Source organism: Nannospalax galili, unplaced genomic scaffold (genome assembly GCF_000622305.1).
Source record: "Nannospalax galili isolate Female #2095 unplaced genomic scaffold, S.galili_v1.0 scaffold290, whole genome shotgun sequence".
In the NCBI taxonomy this organism is placed as follows: domain Eukaryota; kingdom Metazoa; phylum Chordata; class Mammalia; order Rodentia; family Spalacidae; genus Nannospalax; species Nannospalax galili.
The window spans coordinates 6,412,054-6,424,874 of record NW_008331486.1 but is presented as its reverse complement, the minus strand read 5'-3'; the positions used below and the strand labels follow the sequence as shown (position 1 = coordinate 6,424,874).

At 48.4% G+C, this 12,821-nt stretch overlaps 1 protein-coding gene across 3 annotated transcripts in view; it reads left to right on the top strand.

Annotated features, from left to right (window-relative positions):
* Abl1 (ABL proto-oncogene 1, non-receptor tyrosine kinase) overlaps positions 1-12,821 on the top strand; it is a 126,594-nt gene that overhangs the window by 96,795 nt on the left and 16,978 nt on the right. For all 3 annotated transcript variants that reach the window (XM_008825723.3, XM_008825732.3, XM_017796448.2), the window contains exons 2-4: positions 3,563-3,736; positions 4,264-4,559; positions 11,883-12,155. In XM_008825723.3, the coding sequence (XP_008823945.1) occupies positions 3,563-3,736; positions 4,264-4,559; positions 11,883-12,155 (743 nt within the window). The remainder of the gene's footprint in view (positions 1-3,562; positions 3,737-4,263; positions 4,560-11,882; positions 12,156-12,821) is intronic.

The window sequence follows — 12,821 nt, the reverse complement described above, 5'->3', positions numbered from 1 at the left end:
AAAACCAAACAAACTTTTTAAAGGGGCTAGAGAGATGGCTCAGCGGTTAAGAACACTGGTTGTTCTTGCAGAAGACCTGGGTTTGAATCCCAGCACCCACGTAGCAGCTAACAATTCCAGGGGATCCGACAGCCTCTTCTGTCCTCCACGGGCATTGCACCGACACGGGTGCGCTTACCTACATGCAGGCACTACAACGCATACACATAAAATAAAAATAATAAAATATTTTCTTAGAAAAACTTTTAAAGCAAGAATTCTGTCCTTAACCAGCCTTTTGGTTAAGTGGTCAGGCAGCCCCTGACTGTGATGGTGCTTAGAGAGCTTAGGCAGCTACTCAGAAAACAGGGCTGACCCAGGACTGCTCTGTTCCCACTGCTGTGAGATGGCCACGTGATCTGATCCTGTTCCTTAAAGTGGCCCTTGCCCTTACAGTGCATAAAGTGAAGTGACTGAGTGCGGCAGCAGTGGTCAGTCGTGTAGGGATTACTCCATGGAGGGGTGAGTCCTGAGGGCTGACTTCTATGCAACCTAGAATCGAAAGGCCTATGTTATCTATGCTGGTTTCTTCCAGAGAGATCCTGTAGACAGCCTCTGTCTCCCTAACTCCCTCCTTTCCTCCCTCGTTTCTTAGACAGGGTCTCACTTTGTAGCCCTGGATGGCCTAGAACTCATGATATATCCTCTTGCCTCTGCTTCCCACGTGCTGGGAGTAAAGGCGTGTGCCACCACCCCCAGCCTGACAGTGTACCTTTCTGAAATGTTCCATTGTGTTCCTTGAAGTTTAGCCTGGTCCCTTGGGGTCTTAGGTGTCTCCGTTGAAGCTTTGTTTTTTTCCTTTTTTGTTTTATTTTGAGAAAGAATATCATTGTGGAGCCCAGGCTGGCATCAGATTCACTCTGTAGCCCAGGCTAGCCTTGAATTTGAGGCACTCCTTCTGCCTCAGCTCTCCTAATGCTGAGACTGCAGGAATGAGCCACCACATTTGGCTTTCTAGGCTTTGTTGTTGTTGTTTGTTTCTAGGTGAATGGGAAGTCAAGCTCATCCCCAAGGTGGGTAGTACTGCCAAGAAATGGTGTTTGGGGGGAGTTCTGCAAATCCACATGGAAGAAGAGTGAAGGCATACTTTGTTCCGTTACCGTTTGTGTGTGTGGCTCATTTGCAAGTTTCCCATTCTTTGAAGGCTGATCCCCCTGCAAAAGTTTGGTTTCTGGCTGTGATTTCTTCACATGGAGTTTAGAGTTCACTCCATAGTGTCCTATGGCTATAGTCTTTCTTGGAGGAGATTTGCCTTTTTAGAAAAGCCCTTCTGCATCTTGTCATTGTCACAAAGAAATTCCAGAGAATATGAGCACAGTTCAAGGGGAAAAAAAAGAAACAAGAAGGAGCTTGGAGAAGTCATGAATCTTGTGGCTCTTCAGTGTTCCCATTCCTGCTTTAGTACCTGCCCGCAAACAACAGGGGAGACCTATGTTCTAGTTCGCCTTCAATTGCTGTCACAAAACACTCTGACCAGTAACACCTAGGGAAGGAAAGGGTTTATTCAGCTTACATCTCCCGGGTCACAGTTCATCACTGAGGGAGCCCAAGGTAGGAACTCAGAGCAGGAACCTGGAGGCAGGAGCTGAAGCACAGGCCATGGAGGAACACTGCTTACTGGCTTGCTCCCCTGACCTATGCTCAGCCTGCTTTCTTACTCAATACAGGACCACCTGCCCAAGGGTAACACCATTCACGGTGGGCTGGGCCTGCCCACATCACTCAACTATCAAGAAAATACCCCACAGACAGGGCCACAGGCCACTCCAATGGAGGCAGGTCCCCAGTTGAGGCCCAGGTGTGTCAAGTTGACAACTAAAGCTCTCCAGCACAACCTTATTGCTCCAGAATCTTAACAGTTTAAAACATATATAATGGGGCCGGGCGTGGTGGCGCACGCCTTTGATCCCAGCACTCTGGAGGCAGAGGCAGGCAGATCTCTGTGGGTTCAAGGCCAGCCTGGTCTACATAGTGAGTTCCAGGACAGCTGGGGCTACAGGGAGACCCTGTCTCAAAAAGACCAAAAAAAAAAAAAAAACCCCAAAACAAACAAACAAATACATATATAAATAATGATGACTATATTGGAAAGAGGGCGGAAGAAAAGGAAAGCTGTCTGGAATCTCAGATGCTCATATCCTCCTGGAAGGGGAGGTAGCTGTCTCCTGCTGGGGAGCAGCTGTCACACATGGGAGGAATTTGTTCTCAGCCGCGGGAGGAACCTAAGAACAATTAGCAGTGAAGGTGGAGCTCACCAGAAAACCAGCTCTCACCTCAGCCTGGAGAGGACTGCATAGCAGATGCGTGATTCACACATTAATATTGATTGATTTAAGTGCTTTAAGCTGGAGGTGGTGTAGCAGGTCTGCATCTCAGCACTTGGGAAGATGAGTCAGGAGGATCAAGCGTTCAAAGCTAACCTTGACCACATAGCGAACTCAAGGCCAGCCTTGTCTACATATCAGCCTGTGTACCACATGAAATCTTATCTCAAAAAACAAAAAGCAAAAAGTGCTTTAAAGCAAGAAACTTAAGCTACATATTTTAAGCAGTGGCATATTATGAAGTTAGATTTTATCCATTTCGGGTTAAATTCATGTTGGATTACTAAATTTTATTTTTAATTTTTTAAAAATACTTTTTATTATTTTATGTGTACAAATGTATTGCTTGCATGTATGTGAGTGCACCCGTGTCGTGCAGTGCTGCGGAGGTCAGAAGAGGGCTTTGGATTCCCCTGGAACTGGAGTTAAGGACAGTTCGTAGTCGCCATGTGGGTGTTGGGAATCGAACCCAGGTCCTCTGCAAGAGCAGTCAGTGCTCTTAACTGCTGAGCCATCTCTCCAGCCCCTAAATTTTATTTTTGTGACTTTTTTTGTGTGTATGTGCACATGCCACAACATGTATGTGGAGGTCAGAGAACAAGGTGCAGAAGTCAGTTCCCTCCTTCCGCCTTGTGGGTCCAGGGCTCCAACTGATTGTCAGGCTTGGCAACAGGCACCACTGAACCATCTTGCCCACCTGAATCAATGAATTTTAAAAGCCTGAATGATTTAGGAACTTTAATTGCCAATTTAGGATGAAAATATTTAGCACTTTTCATAAGAATTGATGGAGAATCCTTTCTTTAAAACCTAATACAAGGGGCTGGAGAAATGGCTCAGCAATTAAAAGCACTGGCTGCTCTTGCAGAGGACCTGCCGTTTCCCAGCACCCACATGGCAGCTCACATTGATCCATTAACTCTGGTTCCAGGAGATCTGATGCCCCCTTCTGGCCTCTGAGGGCATTGCAGGATGCAGGTGCACTTACATGCAGGCAAAACACTCATAAAAGTTTTTTTACAATAATTTAAAAAACTTAATACATAGTATATATAGGTGTTGAACAAGGAAAGAAACTAGGATTGTGTAGTTCAGAACCTATATGGGATTTTCAGGGTCTTGGATGCTCCTGCAAATCAAGTTCATTTCCCAAGGTTTTCTCCTCCAGCTTCATTTTCCTTTCCTCCCTTGTCTTTCAGAAGCCCTACAGAGGCCAGTAGCATCTGACTTCGAGCCCCAGGGACTCAGTGAGGCAGCTCGATGGAACTCCAAGGAGAACCTTCTCGCTGGGCCTAGCGAAAATGACCCCAACCTTTTCGTTGCACTGTATGATTTTGTGGCCAGTGGAGACAATACTCTCAGCATCACCAAAGGTAAGGGCTGTGGGTGACTAGTGATGGCTACAGGAGACAGAAGCCAGGGCACTGCGGCTTGGCTGGCCTGCCCTTTGCCTCTGAGAGCAGCTTTACAATCTGGGACTTGGAGATGGCCACAAAGCAGCAGTGCCCTCCCTTAGGAAGGGCTCTGGGGTAATAGTCCTGTGCACACCCCTTTCCTGTGTTCGTCCTGAAGAGGACACCTGGGTCTAAGGCTAGAAACATGGGCTTTGTGGTTCTCTTGGTTATTTTAGCCCCTGCCCCTCAGCAAAAGCATTTTCTCTAAGGTGTTTCCTTACAGTGGGGCAGAGTCCTGAGCAGACAGTAGATCCTGAGGCCGAGGCTGCCTTCTCTCTGCATTCAGGACCAGTGGTCGGCTTTGAGGATAAGCATATATTCCTATGCACTTGTAATTCACGTTTATGTGGATCTGTTAAGGTGAAGTTTCTAGTAATCACACAAAGAAATGTTAGAAGAAATCCAGTCTTCAAAGCTGATATGTCTGTTTGGTTCTTTTCTCTAAGGTGAAAAGCTCCGGGTCTTGGGTTATAATCACAATGGGGAATGGTGTGAAGCCCAGACCAAAAACGGCCAGGGATGGGTCCCAAGCAACTACATCACCCCTGTCAACAGCCTGGAGAAGCACTCCTGGTACCATGGGCCTGTGTCCCGGAACGCCGCCGAATATCTGCTGAGCAGCGGGATCAATGGCAGCTTCTTGGTGCGAGAGAGTGAGAGCAGTCCTGGACAGAGGTCCATCTCACTAAGATATGAAGGGAGGGTGTACCACTACAGGATCAACACTGCTTCTGATGGCAAGGTAGGCACCACCCAGACTTGGGACCCAAGGGGAGCTGGTGAGCTGAGATGGCACCGGGGTGAAATAGAGGGAGCCAAAGGCTCGGTCTGAGCACCTTGGCTCATGCCTGTAATCCCAGCACTTGGGAGGCAGAAAGATCAGGAGTTCAAAGCCCTCCTCATCTACATAGGCTACATGAGACCCTGTCTCAAATAAACAAACCAAAGGTGTTTCTGGACTCCTTCAAGTAAACAGCAGGAATCATTCTATTAGCTTCATGAAAGATGTCAGTCACCTAATATTACAAGTCCTTGGGCTTGGTATGTATGAGTCTCTAAAAATAACAGGCATATCCGTTGAGTTTCAGACACAAACTCTTAATTAAAAGACTCTTCCTTTTTGTAAAATTCTCATAATGATCGTAATTGATCTTCAGTGAGGAAAAAATTCAAACCACTAGTAGGCACTATAAAGCAACAGGCCACTTGAACAACACCTCCTAAGTCACACACAGTGCTCTTCCTATGGATGAAGTATGTGGGTGTACACACATGTATATATGCATGCACAAGTTTTAAACAAAAGTGGGATCACATTATACCAGTCGATTTCCAAAGCCACATGGTAGTTCTGTAAAGGAGTTGGCATATATCATCTTGTGGTCTTTGCACAAACTCTTCCTTAAGAGACCATGAAGAGGGGACTGGAGTGATGGCTCAGCAGTTAAAAACACTGGTGGTTCTTGCAGAAGACCTGGGTTCAAATCCCAACACCCACATGGCAGCTAACAACTGTCCTAACTCCAGTTCCATGGGATCCAACAGCCTCTTCTGTCCTCCGCGGGCATTGCACGACACGGGTGCACTTACCTACACGCAGGCAATACACACATACACGTAAAATAAAAATAATAAATATTTTTTTAAAAAGACCATGAAGAGGATGCTTATGGAGGTTCTGATCTGTGCTGGAGCATCTTGCAGTCCATCTCCTTTATATCCCACTCCTACCCTGGACAGGAATTGATGTAATCTGCAGGTTTTCATTGATAAAGGGAGGCTTAGAGGAATGAAGTTTCTTGTCAAGATTTTCACGTAGGGAGTAATTGGGGAGCCAGGAACACGCCTCACCCCACTGCGCCAGGCTGTGTTAAGGGGCAAAATTGATATATCACAGATGGATGTGCATCTAATATTTTTTTAGTGCTGGTGACCTAGCTCAGTGGTATAGCACTTGCCTGGCATGCATTAACTGCGGGTCCCATGCCCAGAACTGCAATTAATGTAGATATATATTATATGCATATATTGCTTGGGTTTTTTTTTGTTTTTTTGTGTTTGAGACAGGATCTTGCTGTGTAGCACTGTCTGGCCTTGAAATTCACTGTGTAGCCCAAGTTGTCCTTATGCGTGAAATACTCCTGCCTCTGCCTCCTGAGTGTTGGGATTGCAAGTGTGTGTCTCCACACCCAACCTCATTTTTAACATTTATATGTAGTATGTGCACATGGTTTCAAAAAACATGACAAATGAATTACAGTGAAGAGTGATTCTCCTAGCTCAGTTCTCCTACGTCAGCGTCACTAAGCCTGCATTACAGCTATACCTGTGTAGACAGCCTGACTCGGCTTCATAGTTGTAAGAGTGGGCCCGGACTCAGAAGCACCTGTTCCCCCAGATATCTCCGGAAACTGTGCTGTTGAGAACAGTTTTTCAGAACTGGTTCTCCAGCTTCAACTGGGGAACTGCATCTTATCAGACAGTCTTGCCCTTCATCCCTAGGCCTAAAACATCTCATACACACAATGTCGGCTTTCTTCTCAGTCCTACTGTTTTCAGTGAAGATGCCTTGCCTTCCAGTGCTTTGATGTGTTGATTCTGAAGCACACAACATTCACTTATGATCTTGAGTGAAGCAGCCAGTTGAGGTTCAGAGGATCCAGGTCAGGTCACAGGAACACATGGTTCTGTAACTTTGGTTGCAAAGACTAAAAGTCATTAGTCCAGATTCTTTTCATTTTGTAAGTTGTTACTGCATCCTGCTCACTGTTGCCAGTGCCGTTCAGACTTACCTGCTCATCTCTAAGAAGAGGCAGAGATGACACCTCCACACTGATGCACCTTGCCTTTCCCCACATAACCAGGTGTTTTGGTGAGAACTGCACCGTAGCACACGTGGAGCTGCCTGTTTCAGTGTCTTGTGATGATTGGCTTAATTCCACCTCCTGTAATTCTAGCACTTGGGAAGCTGAGACAAGAAGATTGCCTCGAGTTTGTAGCCTGGGCTACATAATGAGTTCTAGGTCGGCCTGGGCTACAGTGTGACTATCAAAAAACCAAAAATAACTAAATTAAATGTCTGATCATAATCCACTGTGTTTGTTGCTGCCCATTAGTGGCTCGTGACCGGTAGTTTAAAATGTGAATGCTGTGTGCAGTGTAAGCATGTGCAAGATAAGCAGCTGGAACTAAAGCAGAGGTTATACACCTCTTAAAAGTAGTGTAGATTTTGCCAGATCACCCCCCTTAGCACTTATACCAATTAGTTCTCACAAAGAACATGTGAAAGTGCCTGTTTCCCTTCATATGTACAGTATCCCATTAGACCTGTAAGCCGCCTTTACCATCTGGCAAAAGTGATCTTTTCAGATTCAGTACCTGGGGGTCATATTCACCAAGACAGTGAATCCTTGTGCCAGTTTTAAAATGTGCCCCTTTCCTGCTTAGAGAAGTTAGCCAAATTTTTATATGTGTGTAAGCCCATGTGTATAGACATATCTCTCAATTCCAATACCAGACTGAGTCAAGACTTTATTCTGTATGCTGATATCTGGTGAGTGGGCCCCCTTGTGATCTTTTCAGTGTTTTCCTGGCGGCTGGCTCACACATTTATTTGTACTGTAGGAGCATACATATGCCTCCTTTTTTGGGGGGGAGGGGCGGGGAGGACGCTACATAGCCCTGACTTGCCTGGAAGTCACCATGTAGACCAGGCTGGCCTTGAACTCCCAGAGTGCTGAGAGTAAAGGTGTGTGCCACCACGCCCAGCCCATGTGCCTGTCTTAATTTGCTTTCCTCACATGTCCTGATTAAAGTGTTCTTGCCTGTCTCTGGCAGTATCTTTAGTGCTGGCATCATGGTTTATGTGTGCACAGTCTGTTATATGTTTGAGCTACTTTTCTCATTGCTGTGACCTAATGCCTGGGGCAATTTAAGGGAGGAAAAGTTTTTCCTGGGTCATAGTTGGGGGCATAGGATACTGTTCATCATGGTGGGGCAGATGGAGCAGCTGGAGAATGCTGCTTGTTCACATCTCAGAAGATCTGGAAGCTGAGTGGGGAATGTAGTTGACTTTTTCCTTCCCCTTTACTTAGTTAGCCTGGGACCCCAGGTTGTGGGATGTGCTGCCCAGATTCGTGGTGGGTCTTCTCCACTCAGTTAATCCTCTCTGGAAGCTTCCTCACAGGAACCTGTGCCGCAGGTGTTTCTTAATTCAGTCTGGCTGCCTCTGCTGGGCTGTGGGCAGAGCTGGATCTTTCCCTGCTGTAAGATGGACTCCAGGGTGGTGGCCCTTCGGGAGAGCTTTCAGGTTGCAAAGTGCCTTTTCACTGACTCCCAGACCCCTGGGGGTGGACTTCTGGAGCTGACAATTTGCTCCAATCTGTTCTTTGTTTGAAGCAAGTTGGGCAGCACCAGGGTCATCCTTGGAGTCTACTCTGACAAGATAACAGTATCATTCCCCTAGAGTTGTTTAATCAGCAGCCCTGGAACACATGCAGGGAGGTGTGATCTAGTTTGACAACTCATGAGCTTGAGGTTAGTCTAAAGTACCTTTCAGAAGGGCACAGAGACAGATTCATCTGACGAAGAAGCTAGCCCTTGTCTAAAGGCTGGCATGTGCTACTTATGTTCCTTCTGCCCTGAGGCATACAGGTAACTCCAGTGATCAGCTCTTCAGACAGCTTGCCTTCTGCCCCTCCCTGGAAGAGAGTCCATCAGCTCCTCCATCAGCTGTTCATGCACCTGAGGACTTGTTGGCCGTTGGTGAGGCTCCTTTCTGTAAGGGCCACACTCAGGGAAGCTTCATTGGGTGGGATCACTCATGTCCCAGGAGTCCCTGACAGGCATCAGGATGGGGAGGTACCACAGCTCTGGGTGGGTGAAGAATGCTTCCCACATAGCAGAACTTTGATGCAATCCTCTTTGGATTACTAAGGGGAAAGTTCAAGATTACTAGGAGGAGCATCCTGGGGCTGAAAAACCTTAAATCTTATTTTCAAATCAGCTAATCTTCAGAAGACAGCTGAATATAGAAAACTCTTCTATAGGGCCCAAAAGACCTCTCTGCCTCCACCCTCCTGGCTCTTGTTTACCTCTCCCCTTGTGTCTGAGCTTTTCTGCAGTGGTTATGGCCAGCCACCCTCTATCCACATAGCAGACCCAAGTCCGATGTCTCTGCCCCCACTGCCCTTCCTTCTTACTCCTGCAAGCAGCACTGTGTAGTCCCACGGTTCCCAAGAACCAGGACAGCTTTCCTCTTGAAGAGTCCCCATGATCTGAAGTGACATGAGGGTTGACAGGAACAGAACCCGGCTCAGCTGGGTTAGGGGTGGCAGGGAAGGGCTGGCTACAGAGCCTCTGGAACATCTGGGATTTGCCCTCCCTGGGAGTGGCACAGTGGGGGCCAGCAGCCTGGGGAAGCCTGCTGATTTCCTTTGAGAGGAGCAGCAGCCTGGGGACTGCTAGAGAACCACTTCCTGGACCAGCAAGAACTCAGTTCTGAGGCAGGCAGAAGTGGCACAGGCCTGTGGGCATAGCATCAGGGAAAGCCAGTCTGGAAGTTTCTTTAAGGAGCCTTTTCTTCTGGGTTCATGCATAATCAGGAAGAGGCAGAGCCCTGGGTGAGCCAGAGTTTATGGAATGGGGTGCACAACACAGAATGGACTGCTCACACAGCCGACTTCACTTTCTTCTCTGAACATGCCACAAGTTCCTGATGGTCACCCTGAGTGATCATTAACAAAATGCTGTTCAGAACTAGAACTGGTCAAAAGGAAGCCACCAGCACAGACTGAGCGTACTGCTGAAGAGCGATCCAGTGACCCGAGCAGCTACATTGCCCTCGAGGGGGCTGGCTTCAATATTGGTATTGAGTGAGTCTGTAACTTTTAGGTTGAAAAATGAACTCAGTCATGTCTTTCCAAAGAGTGGACAGAGCTTGGGAGCTGCTCTCCTAACTCCCAACACCCATGAACTACATGAGGTAGGCTTGTGTTTGTCACCACCGGCACTGAGGAGAGAGCTGCAGGCAGCATCATGTGGATACCAAGCTAATTGCAGGTCACTGCGGCGCCACTGCACACCCTGCATCTGTTTGTGGGTTCCAGCCTAACTCAGTGTGGCCTCAGAGCAGGTTACTCAGGGGCTCTGGTGTCCTGAGTGTGAAACTGGGTCCTCTTCATCCACTCAGAGGAGAAAGCTCTCCAGAATGAGGAGTCTTTCTGGACAAGCCTTAGTCCTGAAATGATATTGTAATGGACTTGCTAAGAAAAGATTGTAGATCGGGAGCTAGAGAGATGGGTTAGGGATTAAGAGCCCTTTGCTGTTCTTCCAGAGGACCCAGGTTAGCTTCCCAGAGCCTAGATCACGTAGTTTACAATCACCTGTGACTCCAGATCTAGGGGATCTGACCCCCCTCTTCTGGCCTCTGTAGGTATTACATACATGCGCACGCATACATCCAGGCACTCACACATACTCATAAAATAAATAAATCTTTTGTAGAAAAGGATTGTATATCCAAAGTTGACCTGCCTAAGTTGTAGGAATTTATTACCATCGCCCCAGGCAGGAGAGGGTTGGGGGAAAGAAACAAACAAACAAACAAACAAACACACACACACACACGTACGTACGTACGTACGTTCTTACACACACACACACACACACACACACACACACACACACAAACACACGTACGTACGTACGTACGTACGTACGTTCCGGGGGTGGTTATTGGATCCTCTTTATGGCTCCACATGCATTTCATTACCATAATGAACGAAGCAAATTGATAAAGAAGTTTTATTTAGCTCTCAGTGTGGGAAGCCGAAAGGCAGCATGGCACAGACACTGGTGAAGGCCCCTGACCAACAGCAACAACGGAATGGTGGGGTGCTCAGCTGAGTGCCTTGTATGCCTCGGGCTGCTTCCCTTCTCTTTTTCAGAGTATAAGATGTTGGAGCTGCAGTCACAGCCTGACTTGCTCCTTTTCTGCTTGTTTCCCAAGTAGCACTGTTTCCAATCTGTGCCTCCCCTTGCCTCTGCCACTGGGGTAAGCCTTCTGAACTGTTTGGGATCTTAAGTGTACCTCTCACCACCAGCCGGGACACCAAGTTAGTCACGTGGCAGCAGCTCAGACGTTCTGTGTGGATTGTGACGTGGCACTGGTTTGGTAAGGAAGCAGTCCCTCGGCACAGCAGACAGGGGAGGAGAGGGGTGCTGACATCGCCCACAGTGGTGCTCGCTGCCAGCGTCCCCTCCGCCGTCGTCACAGAGCTCTGCGGCGGTGCCCTGGCAAGCCCTCACTGCTGTGGTTCTCTCTCACATAAGGCCCGAAAGCACTCTGCCTTGCAGTCCTCCTACTGCCTACCGTGGAAAAGGCCCTGCAGGATGCTGACAGGGACAGCCTCACCAGGCATGCTGCCAGGATTGCAGGTCACGATGTCTGGTGCCTCCTACCCAGCCCCAAGCGAGTAGGTGGTGATGTGAAGGAGGCTCACACTTTATCAGTTTTCCCCTTATGATCACTGTTCCTCCCTTACACTCATAAATTAAATTGTTTTCTTTTCAGTCAGCAAGTTCTGAAGTTCTGCTGCTCTTTAGTCAACAAGCAGTTACTGACTCCCAGTTTTGTGCTGGTTTATCATTGGGATTTTGGGATAGGGGAGATGGCCCAGGGCTCTGCTCTCAGGGAGCTTATGTTCAGTTAGGCGGGGACAGATGTTAACCAAGCAAACAGGAAGCTGTCAGCTGTGGTAGGTACAATACAGAAAAGTCAGGCAGGTGACACTGTCACTGCCCTGGGTGGCGACTTCACATCGGGTGGCTGGGGTGAGAGGGCAGGCCGGGCAGGTTCCAGGCAGAGGCAGGTACACTGGGGCATCTTCCTGAACGTCTGCAGTAGTGTTGCTGAGAAAGCAAAGTGATGCTAAACATGGCGGGGCACGCAGAGCCCTTCTCTGAGGATTTACTGCACCATGGTCGTGCACGGGCAGGCTGGCCAATTGGGAGGTTGGAGGCAGCACCTGCTCTGTGAGTGAGGGTTGTTCTCTGTCCTCCTCAGCTCTACGTCTCCTCGGAGAGCCGCTTCAACACCCTGGCTGAGTTGGTTCACCATCATTCTACGGTGGCCGATGGGCTCATCACCACTCTTCACTACCCAGCCCCCAAGCGCAACAAGCCCACCGTCTACGGTGTGTCCCCCAACTATGACAAGTGGGAGATGGAGCGCACAGACATCACCATGAAGCACAAGTTGGGCGGAGGCCAGTACGGGGAGGTGTACGAGGGCGTGTGGAAGAAGTACAGTCTGACCGTGGCCGTGAAAACCTTGAAGGTGAGCCTTGGCCTCGTGGAAGGTGGGTGGGTGTCTCTTGGGGTTCAGCAGCACCCAGGTCTCCCTGACCTTACATCTGTGTCTTTGTACGGCGAGTCATCTTCAGCCTGTGGCTCTGCAGATGGAAGCGCCGACCAGTGCTGAGGTCAGGTGAAAGGCTGTCACTGCAGGTTACTTGCTCTGTGGCATGTCCTATCAATGGTTTTGTTTCTGGTTCAGTGGGCTGGAGAATTAAGAAAAGTGCAGAGAAGTTGGTCGGAAAGGAGATGAGACCTTTGTGGACTTCTGTGGGCTGATAAAACAGGCACGTGCGTGTCCATAGGCTTCTGCAGATAGCTGGACGTGTCCCTGGAACAGTTCCAGGAAGCACTTGTCACCAGATCACTGCCTTCCTGCAGTCCTGTGCCACACGCCCTCTTCATTGATGACCCGTGTGGCATTTCCAGGTGGTTGGTTTTCTTCTGGAAGTCTTGTGCACTCTGTTAGGACACCATGGGAAGTTGCATTTTCATTCCTCTCTCTTCCCTGCATGATCCAAGCTTTTCCTGTGACTAGAGTGTCCCCTAGTGTTGACCTGCATTGTTCGCTTCCATTTGTTTTAGACAGACTGATGGCATCAGCCTGTGTATAGCAGTCAAGAAAGGGGCCTGAGCCTTCTACTGCTGG